The sequence below is a fragment of the Humulus lupulus genome, chromosome 8 (genome assembly GCF_963169125.1).
Source record: "Humulus lupulus chromosome 8, drHumLupu1.1, whole genome shotgun sequence".
Classification (NCBI taxonomy): domain Eukaryota; kingdom Viridiplantae; phylum Streptophyta; class Magnoliopsida; order Rosales; family Cannabaceae; genus Humulus; species Humulus lupulus.
The window spans coordinates 123,728,834-123,751,224 of NC_084800.1; the positions used below are offsets into that span (position 1 = coordinate 123,728,834).

The following is a 22,391-nucleotide window of genomic DNA, read 5'->3' on the forward strand; positions in this document are numbered from 1 at the left end:
TATTGAATCTTTAATGAATGATTGCCAACACAGTTCATTAAGTATTTTTGTAATACATGTGATCTAGATTCATATTGCTGATGTAGATAGACATCTTACTGAATGTACTTTATATAATTAGATTATATATGACTGGAAAGATGTGAATTAATTTCTTTATAAACATATTGTTTGCCATAAATACTTAATTCATATTAATAAGATGATCATATGTAGATCAGTCTAAATCCTGAGTAGTCATGAACTCTTGTTCATGTCTATTGAGTCTTTTGATTCACTCGTTAAAGTTTCTTAGAATAACGAGGCTAGTGACTTTTGTTTTGGAGATTCAATAGCATGAATGGCTGGGAACATAATCTTACAAGATTTGGAATCCAAGCATTCCTAAAAGGATCGAATATTGGTTCCCTTAAGAGTTAATTCTCGAACTGAATAGTTATTGAGCTCAAATTTATTATATAATTATAAATGAACTATTCACTAGTGAATTAATGGTACTTAAGGAACAACATGTAATTAGAATGTTAAAATGATAATTTTGACTAGCTCTAATTAACGAATTTATAATTAGATGACATAACTACCTGAAGTGATTATATCAATGGATTGCACGAAATCTATAAATATAATTATATAATAAATAGGAGTTGAACTCCATATTAATATTGGAGTGATGATGTAATTAATAAATAAGATTATTTAATTAAGTGTCTAGTTTATTGGAGCTTAGTATTATAGGTCAATTGTCACCAAGTTACCTCTGTTCAACATTGTCTAGGGTGAGGGTGGTATTGACAAAATAAATTAAGAAATGACTAAAATTACAAGGAATTAATATTTCAGGACAAAAGTATAATTATGTGATAATTATATGTAATTAATTTAACTAATAGATTTTATTTAAAAACTATATATGATAATAAATCATTTAGATTTTATAAGATAAAGCTAATTTTTGAATTAACTGATATCTATGCAATTATAAAATGATACATTATTTTAATGTATAGATATTTTATCTGATTAATAAATAAATAAATGAAAAAAAATTGGGGAGCACTACTGTGCTACACGCCCATCACAGTGATTATCGTTTGACCAAGAGTCAGACCCAATTTTGAATCGTTTAAATTTTAAATATTATATTTGAATTATTTTATTTATTAAATTATTCTTTAAAATACCTATTTTGAGTTATTAAAATATTGATTATTTATTTAAATCTAAAACTAATTAGTTATTGACTAAGTCTATATTGATTGAAAATTTAGGTTTATAAAATCTAACCGTATCATGATTTTTAAATAGACACATTATTCAATTTTTAGAGAAAACTTGAAAAAAAACAATATACTCTCTTAACTTTCTCCTTCTCTAAGCTCTCTTGATTTCATATGTTGAGTACATCAGGAGAGTCTATATTGTCCATATCATCCTACGAGCCCATACATGTCCTAGTGTGTTAATGATTGGTTTGGACGACCCATTGTGGATCTTGGTGCAATCTTGTAAATTAGATGTTCATTATTATATACTAAAAAATAGCGAGGATACTTGATAAACTATAAAATGTATTAGATCTGAATCTATTTTTAATTGTGTTTGATTTAATGTATACATACATATACTGATCCTGGCTCGGAATTTTTTTTTTTTTTTTTTTTTGCAATACACCTTTCGCTAGATACTCTGATTTACACATTTAATACCAACAGTTAAAATGATGGAAAATCTTTGTTTTTAACTACTGAGAAGGAAGAAAACAAGGCGTGCGAATTGCTCACTTCTTCTCCATGGCGAGACGTAAGAAAGGGATTCAGAAGCCTGTCTCTAAATCTTCTGAGGTTGTGATCGATTCTCCTACGGGACTGATTACTGAAAAGAGTCAAACCAAGACTCTAGATGCTGAGCAATTGGTGGAGGAAGTTTATGCGGATACAGTTGCTGATTTTTCTGAGACATACGAAGGAGATGGTCATGGTTCTGCTAACATTGAGGCACACGGTGAGGGGTTCAATTTGGGCAATACCTCTCTGGCGAAGGATGGAGACAATTCGATATTTCAAGATCTAGCCAAAGAAAAGTGGGCTCAGTTTCATGATACATTCGCCCAACAGGGTGGGGCTCAATTGACCTATGAGGAGCCTTTGGTCAGGGATGGGAAATTGATAGCGCAGTTGGATCTAGAGGAGATTGAGGTGCAGGCTTCCTTTTGGAATACGACTATGATCTGTATTGTGCTAGGTGCTAACCCTCCGATTGCTATGTTTGAAGGGTTCATTCAAAGAATGTGGGGCAAACTTGACATTGAAAGGGTGGCTAGGATGAATGCAGGGTTTACAATTGTTAAATTTTGGGATACAGCTACGAGGGACTTGGTCTTAGAATCTAGTGTGGTTCATTTTGATAGGAAACCTGTCATTTTGAGGCCTTGGTCGACTGACATTGATACTCTGAGGTTAGTGAAATCGGTTCCTGTTTGGGTTAGATTACATGATTTGGGGCTACAATATTGGGGTACTAAATGTTTGGGTGCTCTAGGGAGTACCATTGGTAGACCCATGATGATTGATAAGATAACTAAAGATAGATCCATGGTGAAGTTTGCAAGAGTGCTAGTGGATGTGGAAATATCTGAGAAACTTCCTTCCAGTATAAGCTTTCTGAATGAACAAGGACAATTGGTAAAACAGGCTATTGAGTTTGAATGGTTGCCTACTAAATGTGCGACTTGTAAAAGCCTAGGGCATGTTGCTGCAAGTTGTAGGAGGGAGCAGAAAATAGTTTGGAAACCAAAGGTGGATCAAATAGATGCAGTAGAGGAGCTGAGTGAGCCTAAACAGAAGGACTTAGAACCAGGTTCAGATAAATTGACAACAATTCCCATTGAAACTGAGATTGTTTTGGAGGCATCTTCTGATCTTGTGAAGGAGACTCGTAGCATTATAGAAGACCAGGAACCAGTTTGGACTACGCCCAAAAGAGTGATTAGAGCTAAACATGTAAATGAGGAGTCTCAACCTAGTAAGAATAACCAATATAGTGTGTTATAGGAATGTCAATTGGAGGTTTCAAAACAGGGAAAGATTGTTAAAAAAAAATTCTAATGGAAGGAGGAAATCTGCTGTGCTGGAATCTTAGAGGCCTAAATAAGAGGAATAAGCAGAAATTTCTATATGATTTTTGCAAGGTCAATAAAATTGGGTTAAGGGCGTTTCTTGAGTCGAAACTTAGGGGTTCTAAGATTGAGGAAATGATGACATAAGTTTTCAGGGGTTAGGAGTTCTATTCAGTTCCGGTTGTAGAAGGATGAATTTTGCTGGTTTGGAAAAGTGATATAGTTAAAGTGACAGTTCTTGGAGTTGAGGATCAGTTCATTCATTGTTGTGCGAAGATCATGGGATTACTAAGGAGTTCTGCTTAACAGTGATATATGGCAGAAACATGATTGAGGAGAGGAAGAGACTTTGGTAGGCTATGTGTTCACTTCTGTTTCCTGCCCAGCCTTGGCTAGTAGCTGGCGATTTTAATGCAATGTTTAATTTTGATGACAGAGTTGGAGGTAGGCCTATAACGGATCTGGAAATGGAAGATGCTCGTAATTGGAAGGCTAGTTGTTTGATGACTGAAATTCATAGGATTGGTGCTCATTATACTTGGTCTAACAAGCAAATGGAGGGGTCTCGTATCTTCTCTAAATTGGATAGGGCTCTTAGTAATGAAGCTTGGTTGATGCTTTCCCAAACTCAGAGGCTCGGTTTAATTGGGATATTCTTTCGGACCATTGTTATTGCATTATCAAGACAGTTATTAGTCAGATTTCAGGGGTAAAACCTTTCAAATTTTTTAACATGTGGTCTAAACATGAGGATTTTAGAGACACTGTTCTTAAAAGTTGGTCTATGAAGGTTCTTCGAACTAATCTTCTAGGAATTGTTCAGAAACTGAACAGATTGAAGGGAGTTTTGGCTAAATTTAATAATCGGCAAATTGGTGATGTCACAGTTCGCTACTTAACTGCCAAGGAAAAGTTTCAACATGCTCAATTTATCCTTTAGCAGGAACCTCACTCTACAGGATTTCAGCAAGCTGAACATGAAGCATGTTTAGAATTTGCCTGTCTATCCAAAATGTATGAGAGTTTTCTTAGGCAAAGGAGCAAGATCACTTGGCTAAGATTTGGAGATGACAATACGTCCTACTTTCATGCTAGTATAAAACAGCGGTCAGCTTGTAATAGGATTACAGCCTACTTGGATGAGCATGGTAAGATTGTTGACTGTTATGATGATGTGGTTAATCATTTTAAGGGGTTTATGGGTAGTCCTAGTTCAGCTATTTCTAGGATTCAACAAGATTGTTTTAAGTTTGGCTCTATTATGAATTTAGACCAGCAACTCAGTTTAGTTAAGCCTTTTTCGAAGAGGGATGTTAAAATGGCCATGTTTAGTATTCACTCTATAAAAAGTTCTGGTCCTGATGGGTTTGGTTCGGGTTTTTTCAAATACATGTGGAGAGATTTGGGGGATGAGATTTCTACTGCTATTTTGAATTTTTTTTTAAACTGGCCGATGACCAACAGCTCTTAACAGATTATTACCCTTATTCCTAAAACTGATAATCCTTCTATAGCAGCAGATTATAGACCGATAGCATGTTGTAACACATTATACAAATGTATTTCGAAGATGCTTTGTATGAGACTGGCCACTGTTCTCCCTTTGCTTACTCATCAGAACCAGGGAGCTTTTATTAAAAATAGATCTTTGGCTCACAACATCTTCATTCTCCAAGATCTCCTCAAAGGCTATTCCAGGAATAATATTTCAACTAGATGCTTGATAAAGATGGATCTAAGCAAGGCTTATGATTCCATTGATTGGTATTTCTTGGAGGATCTATTGAAGGCTTACTATTTCCTTAGTCGATTTATCCAATGGATCATGGTTTGTTTGAAAGGGGCTTCTTATTCTTTATTACTGAATGACATATTACATGGGGGATTCAGTGGAATGAAAGGTTTGCATCAATGAGACCCCATTTCTCCTCTTCTATTTGTATTGATTATGGAGTATCTTACTAGATTGCTTGTTTAGGCTGCTCAACACAAGGACTTCAGATTTCACCCGCTCTGTAAAAAGCTGAATCTTGTCAACCTTTGCTTTGCGGATGATCTCATTCTTTTTTGCAAGGGTTCCTTTAGGTCAGTTCAAATTCTTCACGCTAGTTTTAGAAAATTCAGTCAGGATTCTGGTCTCACTGTGAACTTATCTAAGTCTCACATCTATTTTGGTGGTTTTCATTCGGATGAAAAGAGGAGAATCATGGAGTGCTTAAAGATTGAGGAGGATTCTTTCCCTCTAAAATATCTGGGTATGTTTCTTAGACCTACTAAATGGAAGGTTGAGGATTGTGGTTTAATTCTTAAAAAAATTCAAAGCCGATTACATACATGGTCTAGTAGGAACCTTTCTTTTGCTGGAAGATCTCAGCTTATTCAATCAGTTTTGCTAGGTATTAGGGCTTATTGGATGAGTATTTTTTTGCTTCCTCCTAGAATTATTCAGGAGATTGATATATTATGCAGGAACTTCCTTTGGGGAGCAAAGGGCAACCGGAGTAAGGTGCATCTGTCTTCCTAGGAGCAGGTGTGTTTACCTAAGAGCTTGGTGGGTATAGGTTTTAAAGAAGGGTCTAAATGGAATGCAATATTGATGGCCAAATACATATGGGCAGTTTGAACTAAGCAGGACTCTTTATGGGTCAACTAGGTGGCAGCCATCTATCCCAGAGGAAAATTTCTGGGCTTACAACCTTAAATCTGATGTGAGCTGGTATTGGAGGAAGATTATTAAGCTGAGAGATGCTTTCTCTTATGATTCTTTGTTGGCTTCGGTTAACAAAGGAAAATTTAATCCTTCTTGCTTATATAATCAGTTGGTTCAAAAGGATAAGGTTCATTATGCTAAATTGGTATGGTGCAAGCTGTCAATTCCAAAACACAGATTTATTATATGGCAAGCAGTTTTAGGCCATCTTCTTACAAGGGATAACTTAATTAAATGTCATGTGCAGGTTGAGTCTAGTTTATGCCCTGTTTGTGATATGGAAGTTGAGTCTCATGCCCATCTTTTCTTTGATTGTGCCTTCTCCCAGCAGGTGCTGCATCAGATTCATTCATGGCTAGGTCAAGCAATTTGGCCTTCTCAGTATTTAGGCTGGCTAAGTTGGATGGAAGGGAGACCTAGGGGGCTTCACCAAAGGATTATTGCTGCTGTCCTAGCAACTGCTGTTTATTATATTTGGATTAACAGAAATTGTTGTGTTTTTTCTTCTTATTCTTTTTCTGTTTTGAAAGTGGACTCTCTGATTCTTATGGGTCTTAAAGCCAGGTTGTTTGGTTTAGTTAGATCAAAGTTGAAAGCTGATGAATTGAGATTGGCTGATTATATTCAACATTTGTAATTCTGTTCTTGAGTCTTAGTTTCTAGAACTGTGGGATGTATTCTGTTTTGGTGCAATATATTTTCTTTCTGATAAAAAAAAAACTACTGAGAAGGAAATTCCTATCAAAGCTTATATACAAGCAATTCTGAGTAAGGATGTAAATGAGGTGGGTTAGCCTCACCCGACCCCAATATGAGTTTTGAAGTGCATCAAATCATACCCGCCCCGATGAGTTGGAGCGGGTCATACTCGACCCAATTTTCTTACTTTTTTTTAACGAAACAATTTATACATGTATATATGTAATGTTTTAACCCAATAATTTCATCAATTTATTTTTTTAGCTTTATTTGTTAATTTCAATGTCATAAAACATATACAAATTATTATTTTTTTTTTTAAAAACATATACAATTAAAGTAAACCTAATTATGAAAATCTAATAATATAATTATTGATGAGTCCTAACAATATAAATAGTTTTGCAACTTAAATAGAAATTGATGAGAAGAAATATAAATCACAAAAGCATATGAATACGAACAATCAAACACTCATGGTAATTGAAATGAGCGATTTGTATAGCTAATTAAATTAATTAGTTTATAAAAACTAAGCACAATTCACTAACTCATCACCTTTATTTTTTTTAAAAACAACAAAGATTAATGTGATAACATACTCTCCCAATCTATCTATATATAGCCTACACATCTACTCTAAAAAAGAAGAATAAAAGAGATAAAGAAAAAAAATTGTTTTGGTTTAATTGTTTTATAAATCGATCTACTTTTAAGTTTCTTAAAAAAGGAAGAAAAAACTGGGTCAGATCACGACCCGATCTGCATTAATCAATATCATTTTCCATTATGGGTTGCCGTACAAGACCATGTCCGACATTGGAACCCAATTTGACAGCAAACACTTCACAAACTTTTGTGTTCAACGTTGAATTGTGAAGAGCTTCTCAATAGTGGCACACCCCCAGGAAAATGGACAAGTAGAGGCCGTTAAAAAAACCCTTAAAGATACTCTGAAGAAGCGCCTAGAGAAAACGAAATGAGCTTGGCCTGGAAACCTTCCAGAGGTGCTATGGTTCTACAGGACCATTGCCCGAACTTCTGCCAGCCACACACCTTTTACGCTCGCCTATGGATGCGAGGCCATGCTACCCGTCGAAGTAGAAATCCCGTCACATAGAAGAATGAACTACGATCAAGGGCGCAATGAGACACTACTTACTAAGTCCCTAGATCTCATTGAAGAAAGGCGAGAGCAAGCTAACTTGCGGTTGGCATCCTACCAACAAAGGGTGGCTCGCAACTTCAATGCTCGGGTTAAGGACATAAATTTCTCCATTGGCGACCTCGTCCTGCGTTGTGTGTTCCCCATCTGATGGGGTCCTAGGTCCGAATTGGGAGGGGCCCTACTTGGTAGATGGAGTCATGCAACTAGAAACGTACAAGCTAGCGAGGCTCAATTGTGAAGCGGTCCTGAGGCATTGGAACATAGAGCACCTAAAGAAGTACTTCCAGTAACAAGGGCGATGCCCCACTTTTGTAATCAAAGGCCAGCCTCTAGGCAGTCGCTCTTAATATTATTATTTTGAGTTTTTGCGTCACCCTCAGGTGGCGGCCCGCAAAGTGATGACGGGTCAAGACAAAGTGGCAGGACACAATGGTCACCGCCAGCCGCCGTAAGGCGTGGCCCTCACCACTTCTCAAATACTCAAGAGAGGTAGGACTCGCCAATACCGGCCTACTTCTCCCATTGCATGAAGCCAAATAGTCCCTAGACGACCACACCAACATCAATCGTAAGAAGAAAAGGGACCTAGCCATTCGCCCTAGCTAGATGAAAAAGTCAGAAAAACACACCTCACAAGGATTTTCTAAAGTCACCATCGACCATAGCTGACCCCCGAGGTCCTCACCGGTCACCAGTAGCCATTCGCCGAGGCCGCTCGTTGCTCGCCAATGGCCTCGCCACCCGAGCCTCATTCTGCACCTGAGTGGGCCTACAACCATTAAATGAACATGACACTTCAAACTACCATTTCTGGTGAGACACAAACCTCTCTCCAAGCCAAGTGTACCAAGATTTAGCCTGATCGGGAAACAAGGTGCCACTATTAGCCCTTCCCAACTCTACGACTACAAATAGTTCAACCTGTACTGTAGCAAAGGGGGAGGAAAAAAAGGATCAGAGAGAGAAAAACAAGTCAGTAACTGTTCATTTTCAGAGAGAGCTCCTACTCTCCATAACTGTAACTGCCCCAAGAACAAGATCAAACTCAACTTGCACTTGAGGGTTCAAAGTTCATAAATAATACTAACTAAAGTGGACGTAGGTCATATTTTTAGGCCGAACCACTATAAATCATTGTCACATTCATTTATTACTGCATTTATTTTATCGTTTATTTAGCTCATTGTTCATCATTAAGATTCACTCTGAGGTATTACACACAAAACAACTCTTCATTTATCACTCCGTGTGAGTTGACGAAAAAGCAAGTCAACAGAATCAATTCTACATCTCGAGGGATGAGACATAAACTCCCTAAATAGATTCATGATTGATGGTAACCTATCTTAATATTAGTTACTCAAACTAGTGTTAGGTTCAATAGGTAATAACTAGTCGGCTAAGTGAATGTGTATTGTACTTAAAATTGTCTCATATGAGATATGAGTACTAGTGTGTAGTACTAAACTCCCTTATTTATAGCAAAAAAAGTGTATTAAAATAATCAATTTAAATTAATTAAATTGATTAAATTAATTGAATTAATAATTAATATGGCAAATAGGGGTAAATTATAGGGTGTAATTGTAATACCCCAAATTTCTTAATAAGGTTTAGGACCTTGATTAGGAGGTTGGGAGGGCCATAATTGCTTTATTATGCTATTTAATGATAATATGCATGTTTAGGTGTATAAAATATGCATGTGAACCCATTTGTGATTAATTGGGTGATTTTCATATTTTGGCCATTTCAGGCATTTTTGGCATATATGTGAAATGGGCGTGGTGCTTTATTATTGTTTGGTTATGCCAGGGTTACCCAGCACAAGACGATCCTAGGAGGTAAGCTAGTGGGAAAGTCACAACGGGATTTAAGCTTGACTTGGAGTAAGTCAAGGGGTATTTAGAGCATTACCGGGTTATTGGGTAATGGGAATTAATATTTGGTGATAAATTGGGAGTTAGTAAGACCAGGGGGAAATTCTGGAAGTTTTGACTATAATGTCCCCGGAGGTGTTTTCGGGACCCCGAGCATTAGGTTTTATTGGAAGCTACTTAAGCTTGAAGTAACCTTTTAAGAAAATAAAAAGAACGTTCTGTACGTTCTCTCTCCCTAAAAGTTTCCTTTTCGTCTCCCGATCGCGTTTTCGAAGGTATCTTGAGTTCTAGGACACGGAATCAAGCGAGGATCGAGGCATAGCAATCCTAAGGAGAATTAGAAGCTTATTAACTGGAGGATTTAGTTGGAAACAACTCAATTGGAGGTAATTCAAGTTTAAGTTTTAAGTTTTTAAAAGTTTTTAAGCTTGAATTGGATTTTGTGAATCGTTGAGTTTTTAGTTCGTTTGAGCCTCGGGTTTTGGTGGTTTTGGACCATTGGGGAGTTTGGAAACTTTAATTTGATGATTGGGAATGTTTAGACATGTTTTTGGGAGGTTTTAAAAGGTTAAAAACGAAGGAAAATGGCAACCCCGAAGTTGGGCTGCGGCCCTGTTCTTGGGCGCCGCGGTCCTTACTTGATGAAGCAGGTGCCCCGTTTTGCTCTTGCTGGGCGCTGCAGCCCTTGGTGTTGGGCGCCGCGGTGCTTGCCTCTGGTAGTGCTGGGGGCCGCGGCTCAAGGTTCTAGGGCCGCGGCTCAGGCAGGCTTTTGAGCCCGTTTGGGTGTTTTGACCCCGGGAACATGGTTTTAGGCCTCGGGATCATTCCTACTACCCGGATTAGTGAGGATTGATGTCTTGGAGGCTAAGTTTTAGTTCAAGGATTGGTTTTAGAACTTGAACTCATTGGATCACCATTTGTGGTTGTGACTAGGTTTTCACTAGAGGCTTGGAATCAGGATCGTGCTTGTGGCTCATTTGTTGGTAACCTGTGCTTGGACCCAAGGTAAGAAAACTGCACCCCATGTGTGACATGCATGGCTATTATTGATGCATGTTGGATGTTTAAATGTAAACATTGATAGCATAGTGAATGCTTGGCAATCTTGCCCGTTTGCATATGATTATTGTTGAGGCATGCTGGATGATTAAGTGTGATGCATGTGATGCACGAGAAACATGTGATTAGAGCATGCCATGAATGATGAATATGGGATTGGTCAGAGCTTGAGTCTCTGTGTTTGTGCCTGATCAATATTATGCTCACAACTGTTAGGTAAGCATGCTGAATGTTCTACTCTTGGATGAATGACATATTGATAGCATTGCTTACTTGTGCATGGCACTGACTAATTAGTCAGATTTGGCAAAGGTGTTAGTATCAACTGTAAAGCTGTGACTTATGAGTTAGGTTCGGCAGTGGTACTGGGCACTGGTCATATTGGGTTGAATCACTAGTCAGGACGGCCTTAGCGTGTTCCACGCAAGCCATGTCGATTAGATCAAATCGACCTTCTGCATTGAATGACTCAAAGAGCATTAATGCAGGACCGACCCCAAGTTCGATGAATATAAACAAGCGCTTATTTAGCCAAAGGCTAGTCATTTAGAGCCAGGGCTAGCGAGCCCCGTGATTGTTAGGTCACATGGCTATGGGCACCGGCCCTCAGTGACATGCTTGTCAGTCACTCATTTGATAAGAGCCATTGCAGGAAAGCCCAGGTAACGGTGTCGTTACACGGCTATGGGCACCGAGGCCCTAGTGACTTGTTTGTCAGTCACTCAGCATGGTTTACCAGAACCTCAAGTGATATTCACTCATCTGATCAGAGCTATGAGCTCTGTATGATCATTTTGATCATCATATGCATGGCTTTGGGCACTGAGACCCCTAGTGACATGCTTGTTGGTCACTCAGCATGGTTTATCGGAACCTCAAGTGTTGCGACACTCATCTGATTAGGATTGACTTGATAGTCATCCAATCAGAAGGGCAGGATTTCTTATCTGAGCCCCTAGTGACTTGTTTGGCAGTCACTCATCTGATTAGGTGTGACTTGAGGGTCCTCCAATCAGAAGGGCAGGATTTCTTATCCTGGATACCCCAGCATTGTTTGAACTCATTTGCATGCTGAATAAAGCTATGTTTGCTAGGCATGCCAGATATGATTTGACATCATGATATGACTGTTCATGAGCATATGAGTTTTCTTGCTGGGCTTCGGCTCACAAGTGCTTTGTAGTGCAGGTAAAGGCAAAAGGAAGCTGGACCATCCTTGAGTTGGAGAGCTTAGGTGATGACGTGTACATATGCAGCTGCTCGACCAATACTTGGGCGAGGTTTGAAAGAGGAACTATGGTTCAACCCTGTTTTGCTGCTTAGAACGGCCTGTTGTAAATATTCTTTTGTAATAGACTTTGAAATTATATTTTTGGGATCCCAATGTATATAGTAAACGTTCTAGTGAAACGTTATATCTTAACCAAAAATTTTAATCCCTAAACTGCTAATCATACTTAGTTATACATTTATGGCCAAATGGCTTGATTAGCGAGTTTAGCACTGTTTGCAATGTGCACTGTAGCGGTCCCTGGAGTTAGGGCGTTACAGTAATGATGATTTTGGGGTAAAATTTGTAAGAAAGTGGGGTAAAAAAATGGCACTTTTAGACATAGGGGACAAGGGGACAAAATGCATTTTTGTTGGGCTCAAGAGGGTGGCTGGCTGCTGGGTTGTGGGATGTGGCAGGTGGCTGGGAAGGGGAAAATTGGGCTTGGATGTGGCAAGGAAGCTGGGGCAGCTGCTGGCGTTGGGCTTCGGTGGTGGGCTGGATGGGGTGCACGGGCCTGGCTGCTGCTGAGTGAGGTGGAGACGTTGCTTGGCAAAGGAGATGCTGGTGGAAGTTTCGGAAAGGGAAGGAGGCCAGGCGTTGGAGACAAAAGCTAGAGGCATCATGTGATGCTCGGTTGGGCCTGTGGCTGCAGGCCTTCAGCTTGGCAAAAAGGCCAATTTCCTTTGCTTTTCACAAAAATGTCACTTTTTTTATCATTCTTCTTGCTTTTCAAGAGCAAATAAAATTCAACAAATTCCCTATAAAACAAACATAAATTAAATTAAAATTAAATATTTTCAATAATAAAATATACAATAAAGTTCCATGAAAATATTAATTTAAAATTTAATTTACTTAAACATTTAAGCTAAAAATTATATCTTTTTACTCCTAACTTAACAATATTAATTTTAAATAATTAAACTATAACATTTTACAACAAAATAACTATAAAAACACACAAAAAATATAGAAAATAAAAATAAACCCAATAAATTTAAAATTACTTAAAAACTTAATAAATCAATTAAAAACTCAAGAATTAAGCAACAATTAGCACATAAAAAGTGATAAAATAACTCTATTTTGTAGAGTTATCAACCTACGAGCTAAATCCTCACTTGATACTATTACGTGAGTTCACGCATGATCAGAAATCACATGCCATGACCTCTGGAAACCCTAATACTTTGGGATTCATGTTTCAGACCTAATACCTCTTTGGAAAGCGGTTTAATAAAAAACAACTCTAAATATCGTGACCCTTAAGTTACCTAGAACTGAACCTAAAAACCCTCAAATTTGCAAACCCAAATATTCAAACATTCATCTATCAAACCTAGAAGCTGACCCATTTTTGGTGCATTATTCCTTGTCGTTCCTAATGCTGTCAGTTTTGGCCACACATTGTTGTACCCCAAAAATACGAGTTAAGGGGTATAGCTGGTACAGGCGTATGAAGAAACCGAGACGCTGACTTTGAAGTGAGCAGCTCGAGTCAAGCTCGACAACTTGTGACAACCAGAGAGTCTCCATATCACCTATTGCCCCCTACAACTTAGTTCGAGATGTGTGTCATCCAGATCACCTTCGTGAAGCTCCAAATTTGACCCATGTCAGTTCAGATTAGTCCTACGACACCCAGCTTGAAGAAAGGGTTCAGCTCGCGAAAGTGTGGTCGTGACGCACAGTGAAGGATCCCAAAAGACTCGGAGATTCTTTTGGCGCCTCATAAAGGCCCAGGTTTTATTCTGCATTTATTACCTGAGATAAGGGTGTAAATTCAATAGGCAATCATATATTCATGTAAATGGGAAGTTACCCAAAATTTTCAAATACCACATTAATGTACGGTTACCCAAAATTGTCTATGAGAATCTCCTATAAATACAAACGAGAATGGACAGAGCTTGGTTCAGGAACTTTCCTTCGACGGTGGGTAATGCAAGGAAGTGATGATTTTCTGTATGCAAAAACTCTACTGAAATTGTCACAAAAACTTTCCTCTAGAGTCCTAAACAGATTAATAAGAGTGACTCGTGGACTAGGTGGATTTTAACCACTGAACCACGTAAAAAGTGTGTGAGTGTTCTTGACATTTTTTGTTTGTCCAATTATGATTTAGCAAAAGTATAATCTCTCTATTTTCGAATTCCTTAATCCATTGTTGGCGAAAAACTGCGTCAACACATATAAAACCTAAACTAAACTCGTACCAGGCCAAAACAAGTCAAAAATACTAGAAAATTAAGTAAAACTTATTGGAAAATAAGAAAAAGAAATTTAAAAAAGATATAAAAATACTTACAGTTTGGTTTCTTGGTCGACGAAGTGAAGAAAGTAAGGGAAGAACAGGAAATGCTAGCAAAATCTAAGGTGAGAGTCTAAAAGTTTATGGGAAGCAAGGGAATGAATTTTTTTTTGAGTGTTTTAGAGAAGAAGTAAGTGAAAAGGAAATTGTCGAATGTAAAGGTGATGAGGTTCGGTTCTCCTATTTATACGTAAACTTCAGGAACTAATCTAAGTCGCACGATTAGATCAGTTCAAGATCTAAGGGCCCGAGTTAAATATCCCGAACAGCGGTAAAAAGGTGACAAGACAACTACCACAGTACTTGAAACCCGAACAGGCCAGTGAAGAGCATGCATGTGTCCCATACTTGAGTGGGTGGGTGTGCACAATTCCCCATAACGAAAGTAGAAAATCCCCTACTGTGCGTGCCAGACATGATGTCATGCACGAGCAGGGGCTTTGGGGGCAAATGTTGTACCCCAAAAATACGAATTGAATTACTCAGCAAGGGGTACAGCTGACAGACAAGCGTATGAAGAAAATGTACATATAATGAGTATCTTGTTAACTCTAGAGTGAGCAGCTCGAGCTACACATCGCCCAAATCACCCTCGTGAAACTTTGAACATCATCCACGTCAGTTCATATTGGTTCAACAACACCCAGGGTTAGGAGTGTGTCCAGCTCGCGGAAGCCTAACTATGAAGCACAGTGAAGGATCCCAAAAGACTCGTAGATTCCTTATACGCCTAATAAATGCCTAGATTTTATCATGTATTTATTACCTGAATTAACAGGTATAGAATTAATAGGCAATTATGTATTTATGTAATTGGGAAGTTACTCAAATTTGTAAGTTACCATATACATGTACGGTTACCCAAAAATCTCTATGATAATCTCCTCTAAATACAAGTGGAATGGATAGAAAAAGGGATCGACTTTTTGTATGCCAAAACTCTGCTGAAATTATCATAAATAATTTCATCAAGAGTCATAAACATATCAATAAGAGTGACCCGTGGACTATGTGGATTTTAACCACGTAAAATCATGTGAGCATTTTGTGCTATTGATTTTTGTCATTTCTTTCTAACCGGGTTATCAAAAGCCTAGTCTCTCTATTTTTGAATTTTTAAATCCCCTATTGCCGAAAAACTGCGTCAACAGAATATATAACATAGACAAAACAAATAAATGAATAGATAAAAAGAATTGATAAACCACATATATTAAATGGAATATCAAACGTAATTGTTATATATCATAATCAACATAGAAACAATAAAAAAAACAAAACAAAACACCTTATCATTCTAATATAACTTGCCAAAGAGAAAAGAGAAAGAGAAAAAATACAAACATGCTGCTTGAAATAGTTTCTGTAATGCCCCAAATTTCCTAATAAGGTTTAGGACCTTGATTAGGAGGCCGGGAGGGCCATAATTGGTTTATTATAGTATTTAATGATTATATGCATGTTTATGTGAATTATATTATTATATGATGGTGAATGCATGCATATGGGAGTATTTATTATTATAAGGGTATTTTGGTAATTTGGCCACTGTGGGCGTAATTGTATATTTTGGGTGCATGGTTGTGATTAATTAATATAGCCACATTATAAGGTGGATTGGTTCGAGCTATTCGGCATGAGACGATCATGAGATGTAAGTGTTCGGTCTAGTCATAACGGGTTTAAGTCCGGGGCTCGGGGTGAGTCTCGGGGTGAATTTAATGATTAGAGCATTACCGGGAATTAAAGGGTAATGGGATATGATTTATTGGTATTTGGGAATATTGAAAATAGCGGGAATTGGAGAGCGTTAATTATAATTAACGAGATAGACGGGAAAGGACGGTTTTACCCTCGAAAGCCTTTAGAGGGATTTATTTGGCCTAGGGGCATTATGGTCTTTTGACCTTAAGGATTTATATCATTTTTGGGGTTTGGAAGGCTGTAGAAACAGAGCAAAACAGAGATGTTTCATCCTTCTTCCCGTACACTACTTTTCTCCATTGGGGTTTTGAGTTCCAAGTGGGGTTTCTTTGCTAGGGAATTCAAGAGCTGAGGTTGTGGACTTGGTTTAACCATTGAGGAAGGTTCAAAGTTGGTTTTAAGGTGAGTTCTAGCTATGGAAATCAGGTTGTGCTCTGTTTTCCTATTGTTTTTTTTAGCTTATGGTTTTTGATGTAGAAAGTGGGAATCAAGGGGAGTTTTTGTGTGTGTTTGGTTGGGTTTTGATGAGGGAAAGTTATGGGTGATGTTTAGGGGTTTAATTGTGTGTTTGGAGGAGGTTTTGAGTTGGTTTGAAGGGCTGGTTTGAGAGGAAAAATACAGGGGAAAACTGAGTTCGCGTGTGGTCTTTTTGCTGGTCTGGGCTGAGCGCCGCGCCGCGGCTGTGGAGCGCCGCGGCCCTTGGCGTCTAGCAAGGAGGCCCTCTCTGTTTGAGGGCGCGCCGCAGCGTAGCTGGGGAGGGTCGCGACCCTTAAGGTCATTTTAGCCCAAAATGGTATTTTAAGCTTGGGGATTCAAGCCTTAGGCCTCGGGGTTGTACCTAGTACCCGGTTAAGTGGGGATTGATGTCTCGGAGGCTAGATATTGGTTTGGGAATTTATGTTGACCATTTTTATTGATGATATCTTATATTTGGTTATGACTAGGTGACCGCTAAAGGACTAAAAGTTGATCGTTCTTAAGGGTCGTTCTTTTAATCGTTCTAGCTCGAATCTGAGGTAAGAAAACTGCACCCTGTGTATATGTGACATGCATGGCTATTCCTGATGCATGTGGGTTGATTATTAAGTATGACATGCATGGCTATTCTTGATGCATGTTGGTTAATTGTTGAACGTGACATGCATGACGGTTATTAGTGCATGTTGGATTGTTGAGTATGATGCATGTGATGCACGAGAAACATGTGATTAGGACATGCTTTGTATACTGGGTATGATGTTGTTCAGAGCTTGAGCCTCTATGTTGTGCATGGACCTAATTGTACTAGTACCTGTTAAGTAAGCGTGCTGAATGCCTTGTTTATGGATATTGGATATGTGATATATGTTTGGTGGCATGGCTTACTTGTGTATGGCGCTGACTTATTAGTCAGAATCGACAATGGTGTCAGATCCGTCTGTGAAGCTGTGACTTATTAGTTAAGTTCACAGCGGGTTGAACACTAGTCGAATTTCACCGACCCAAGAGTCAGAAGTGGCAGTGCGTTGCGAACGCCGGGCCAAATGGAGATTAGATCTAATCGAGGTCGGCATTGAATGACCCATGTAGGGTATCAATGCTGGACCGACCGGAAGGTCAATGAGAACTATAAGCGCATACCTGGTCTAAGACCAGATGATTTCAGCCAAGGTATATGACCCCGGTGACTGTTTGTCACATGGCTGGGGGACGCTGTCCTTAGTTACGACTCTAGAGTCGGGAGGATGGTTATGTTGGTGACTATCACCATGCACCTATCCTGATCAAGCTTATGAAGGAACCACCTATCAATTGAGCTATCTGTTGATATTATATCATGTTACCTGATGATATTACATCATGCTATCTGTTGATATTACGTCATGTTATCTGTTGATATTATATCATGTTACCTGATGATATTACATCATGTTATCTGTTGATATTACGTCATGTTACCTGTTGATATTATATCATGTTACCTGATGATATTACATCATGCTATCTGTTGATATTACGTCATGTTATCTGTTGATATTATATCATGTTACCTGATGATATTACATCATGCTATCTGTTGATATTACGTCATGTTATCTGTTGATATTATATCATGTTATACGGTGTTTTCTTGCTGGGCTTCGGCTCACGGGTGCTACGTGGTGCAGGTAAAAGCAAGAGGAAGCTGGACCATCCTTGAGTTGGAGAGCTTAGGTGATGATGTGTACATATGCAGCTGCTCGTCCGCCACGGCCGAGGTTTAAAGTGGAACTAGGGTTAAACCCTGTTTTGCCGCTTAGAATGGCCTGTTGTAAATATTTTCTGTAATAGACTCTGAAATTATATTTTCGGGATCCCAATGTATATATTAAACGTTCTAGTGAAACGTTACATCTTAACCAAAGTTTTTAATACCTAAACCGCTAATCTTACTTAGTTCACAATTTTGGCCAAATGACTCGGTTAGCGAGTTTAGCACTGTTTACAAGGCACACCGTAACGGTCCCTGGAGTCTGGGGCGTTACAGTTTCGGTCATTGGAATCTATATATATATGTGTGTGTGTGTGTATTGTAACAACCCAAAAATCACTAATAAGGTTTAAGGGCCTTGATTAGTGTGCTGGGAGGGCATAATTGGTTTATACGTGATTTTAATGCATGATTATGTGATAAGCATGTTTATATGATTATATGGATATATGAAATGCATGTCTATGAATTTTAGTATGCATGTAGGCCCTGCTTAGCTTAAATGAGCATATCTGTAATCTTGGCCCATTGAGGGCATAAATGTGATTATGTATTATAATTGTACGGCCACATTATTATGTGGATATATTTGCAGCATGCGGCTCGAGGCGACCCTAGGGAGCCAGTTAGCGGGAAAGTCACAACGGGACCCAGTACTTGACTCGAGGCAAGTCAAGGGGTATTTTAGGTATTAGATATTTATTTGGGTTATCGGATTATGAAAATAAATAATTTGAGATATATTTAAAGTTGGAGAGTTTAGGAGGGAATATTGGGGAAATTTACCATTTTTCCCTCGGGGACGTTTTTGGTACCCCAAGCTTCGGGATTAACTTAATTAACTGAGGTTAGATAAAGCAGAACCAAGGAAAACAGTAGAAACTCCTAAACCGACTCTTTCTTCTCTCTCACTTTAGCTTCCTTAAGACACTCTCTTTCCCAAGCTAACCTTTGAAGCTAAAGAGGGATTTTGGACTGGGAATCTCCTGAATTGAGGCTGAGGACTTGGGAATTAGCTTAACAGCTACTTGGTGTATTTGTTCTTCAATAAAGGTAAGCTTTTAATTATAGTTTAGCATTTGAATTCTAGGAATTGCTGGCTGTTATAAGAGGTTTATGAGCTTTTGGGTTTCAAGGATTGAAGTGTGATTTTGATGAGTTTTTAAGCTAGTTTTCTTATGGGTTTTGTTGTTGGGAGTATATTAGAACTATTGTGATAATTAAAGTATGTTATTGGGATGGTTTTGGGTTGAATTGAGTGAGGTTTGGCTGTTGGAAATGGGGATTTTTCTAGGTTCGAAGGGGTCGGGTCGCGGCCCTGTTCTTGGTGTGCTGCGGCCCTCTAGAGCAGATGGGAGCCGAAGTGAAGGGCGGGTCGCGACATGGGGAGTGCTGGGCTGCGGCCCGTGTCTGCTGTTTGGGGAGGCTGGGCCTCTGGTTGTGTAATGACCCAACTATTGCTAAGACCTTGGACCATTAGAACTACTAGACATAGCTACTATTTTGATACAAACATAAGAAATAACATAACTTTATTGAAAACCCAAAATATTGTACCAATACAAAATAAGGTAAAAATATAAAATAAAATGTGATATAGTATGAGATCCCATTGTTTATCAAACATAAAACATAATTTTAAATACTAATTATAGAATTACATCAAAAACAAAATTTAAAAGACTAAAAATTAATGCCATCCTCGATCAACACGCAGTCCATTGAATCCATTCATCCTTAACACACAAGCCAACCTGCCATGAATCTTTCCGCCTTCCATAAATCATTTTCTTGCATCAAGCTAAAAATAGAGGAATGAGCCTAATGCCTAGCAAGGAAAATCTACTAACACATAAATCATAAACATAAGACTATATCATAAACATATACTATAAAACATATGACTATAAAAACATATATCATATAGGACTACAATATTAATGGCCATTAACTCATTAACATGGCATGTGATAAACCATCTAGGTCCTCTGTCTACTAATCGAGGTAGGTTAGATCACATGGTAGTATATGATAACCCATCTAGGTCATCTACTAGTCGAGGTAGGGTAAATCATAACTCTAAACCATGAAAATGATAAATAATCTTGGGGTTTGCTATCTAAGCAACTATAAGCCCCAAGCAACATAAAAGATTGGGGTTTGCTATCTAAGCAACTATAAGCCCCAGATGACTACAAGACATATTCATACATATATATACATATCGCAACATAAAACATATAATAACATAAACATATAAGCACATAAAATCTATCATATTTTCCTTACCAAAAGCCGGGATATTTGGGAACAAGAACGGGATTAGAACACTCCTATAAACCAACAGTAAAAATGGTGAGTTTCTAAAGAAAAAGAGATGAAAAGAACACTAAACCATCCAAGAAGAAACTTACCAAGAAAAACCTTAAGTTTCAAGAAACTTAAATACCTAACCAAGAATCATAAACAAGAGTTAGGATCTGAATAAAAGAAAACTATAGAACCATAAAGAATTGAACTTAGGAATAAGAATACCTTGAATGATCTTATGGATGATCTAAATCACACTATTTCTTACTTCCCAAGTGCTTAGAAAAGCTTAGAATGATAAAGCTTTAACCCAAAAACCAAGTGTTTCTCTCTATAGTAACACTAGCAACTTGGAGGCTCTGAAGACTCCATGAAGAATGAAGAAAATGACTGAGTACTAGGTCCTATTTATAGAGTTCAAGGAGTGAAACTAACCCCTTTTAATTTGAATAAATAAATGAATATAAAATGAAAAATATTTGAATCAAAATCGTTCAAAGGCAGGTCCGAGTGGTTAAGGGTATTTTTAAATTTAAAAATCATCAACATTCAAAAATATATCATGAGGGGCGATATATCGCCTACCCTGGGTGATATATCGGCTCCACCCTAATCCCGAGCCCCATTCGAACATTCGTGCAAAGTCGACGTGTTTTCTATATCTTCCGTAGGCGATATATCAGCCCCTAAGCTGCGATATATCGGCATATGTTGATATATAAAACACGTATTTGCACTTTTTCAGCATATTTTGAATTGGATAAACAGCTTTGACTGAGTCATAATACGATCCTAACAATTTTTGGAAGGTTCTAGAGCTTCTAGATCTTTCTTTTATTAAAACTATCTATCAAAAATACTTAATTCCTTAATAATCATGATTATGACAAGTGTCATGCTCTTAATGGTTCTATCTAAACCTTAGGTTATAATAAACAATATATCTAGGACCAGCAATATTAATAAAACCTTATGTCATAATTAATATTCTTAAACTATAGGTTAAACTTATAAAATCCATAACTGTTGTTATGAGTTTCCAACTAATTCCCAGCTTCAACTAAAATCCACGGAATCTATCATACTACAAACTACTACTAACTACTATTACTATCTAGCTAGCTAAGTAAATATTCTGGGACACTATAGGTTGGAGGAAGGCCGCGGCATGGAGGGCTTAGGGTCGCGGCTCTTAAGGGAATTTTTGGCTTTGAGGAGGTTTTAGGTGCGGAACTTAACCTAGGGTGCTCGGGATCGATTCCACTACCGTGGTTGGTGGAATTCAATCTTCCGAAGACTAGAACTTGGACCGAATACCTATATTCATTTATTATTGATGGAATCCCTTATCTTGGTTGTGACTAGGTGTACGCTAGGGCTCGAAAAATGGATCGTGCTCAAGGGTCATTTCTCGTAATCAGAACGCTTGGAATTAAAGGTATGAAAATTGTACCCGGTTGTGAGTCTATTATGGGACTAAGGGTTCCCTATACTTGTATGCATTATTATATGATGGTATTATGCCATGTGAATATGAAATAAACAGCCTAAGAGTGTCAGAGTTAATATTGGCGCACAGGACACGGCTCAGCTACTGGTAGCTGAGAACAGCTTAATATTCACTGAGCTCGGTTTAAACGGACTGGAGTCAGTGGGGTAAACAGAGGGTGCGACCTAAGGGCATCGACCCTGATTGTTATATGACTTGGTTATTGATGTTGATTTAATGAATTTGTTATGCTGAATGTCTGATTATGTGAATACTATGGATTGCTAAGTATATGGTTATGCTTTATGATTTATCTGATTATTGTCATTGATCATGTTGTGATACTATGGTTTTCTTGCTGGGTCTTGGCTCACGGGTGCTACGTGGTGCAGGTAAAGGCAAGGGTAAGCTTGATCAGCCCTGATTTGGAGAGCTCTAGA

General features: G+C 38.2%; 2 protein-coding genes across 2 annotated transcripts; both read left to right on the plus strand.

Moving 5' to 3' along the window:
- Positions 1–4,130: 4,130 nt before the first annotated feature.
- On the plus strand, positions 4,131–4,589 carry LOC133796011 (uncharacterized). Its single transcript, XM_062233492.1, has one exon. It carries the CDS (start codon positions 4,131–4,133, stop codon positions 4,587–4,589), a length of 459 nt encoding a protein of 152 aa, XP_062089476.1.
- A 258-nt stretch (positions 4,590–4,847) lies between these two features.
- LOC133796012 (uncharacterized) lies at positions 4,848–6,465 on the plus strand. Its single transcript, XM_062233493.1, has 4 exons — positions 4,848–4,946; positions 5,097–5,624; positions 5,737–5,973; positions 6,076–6,465. Exons 1-4 carry the CDS (start codon positions 4,848–4,850, stop codon positions 6,463–6,465), a joined length of 1,254 nt encoding a protein of 417 aa, XP_062089477.1.
- Positions 6,466–22,391: the final 15,926 nt, after the last annotated feature.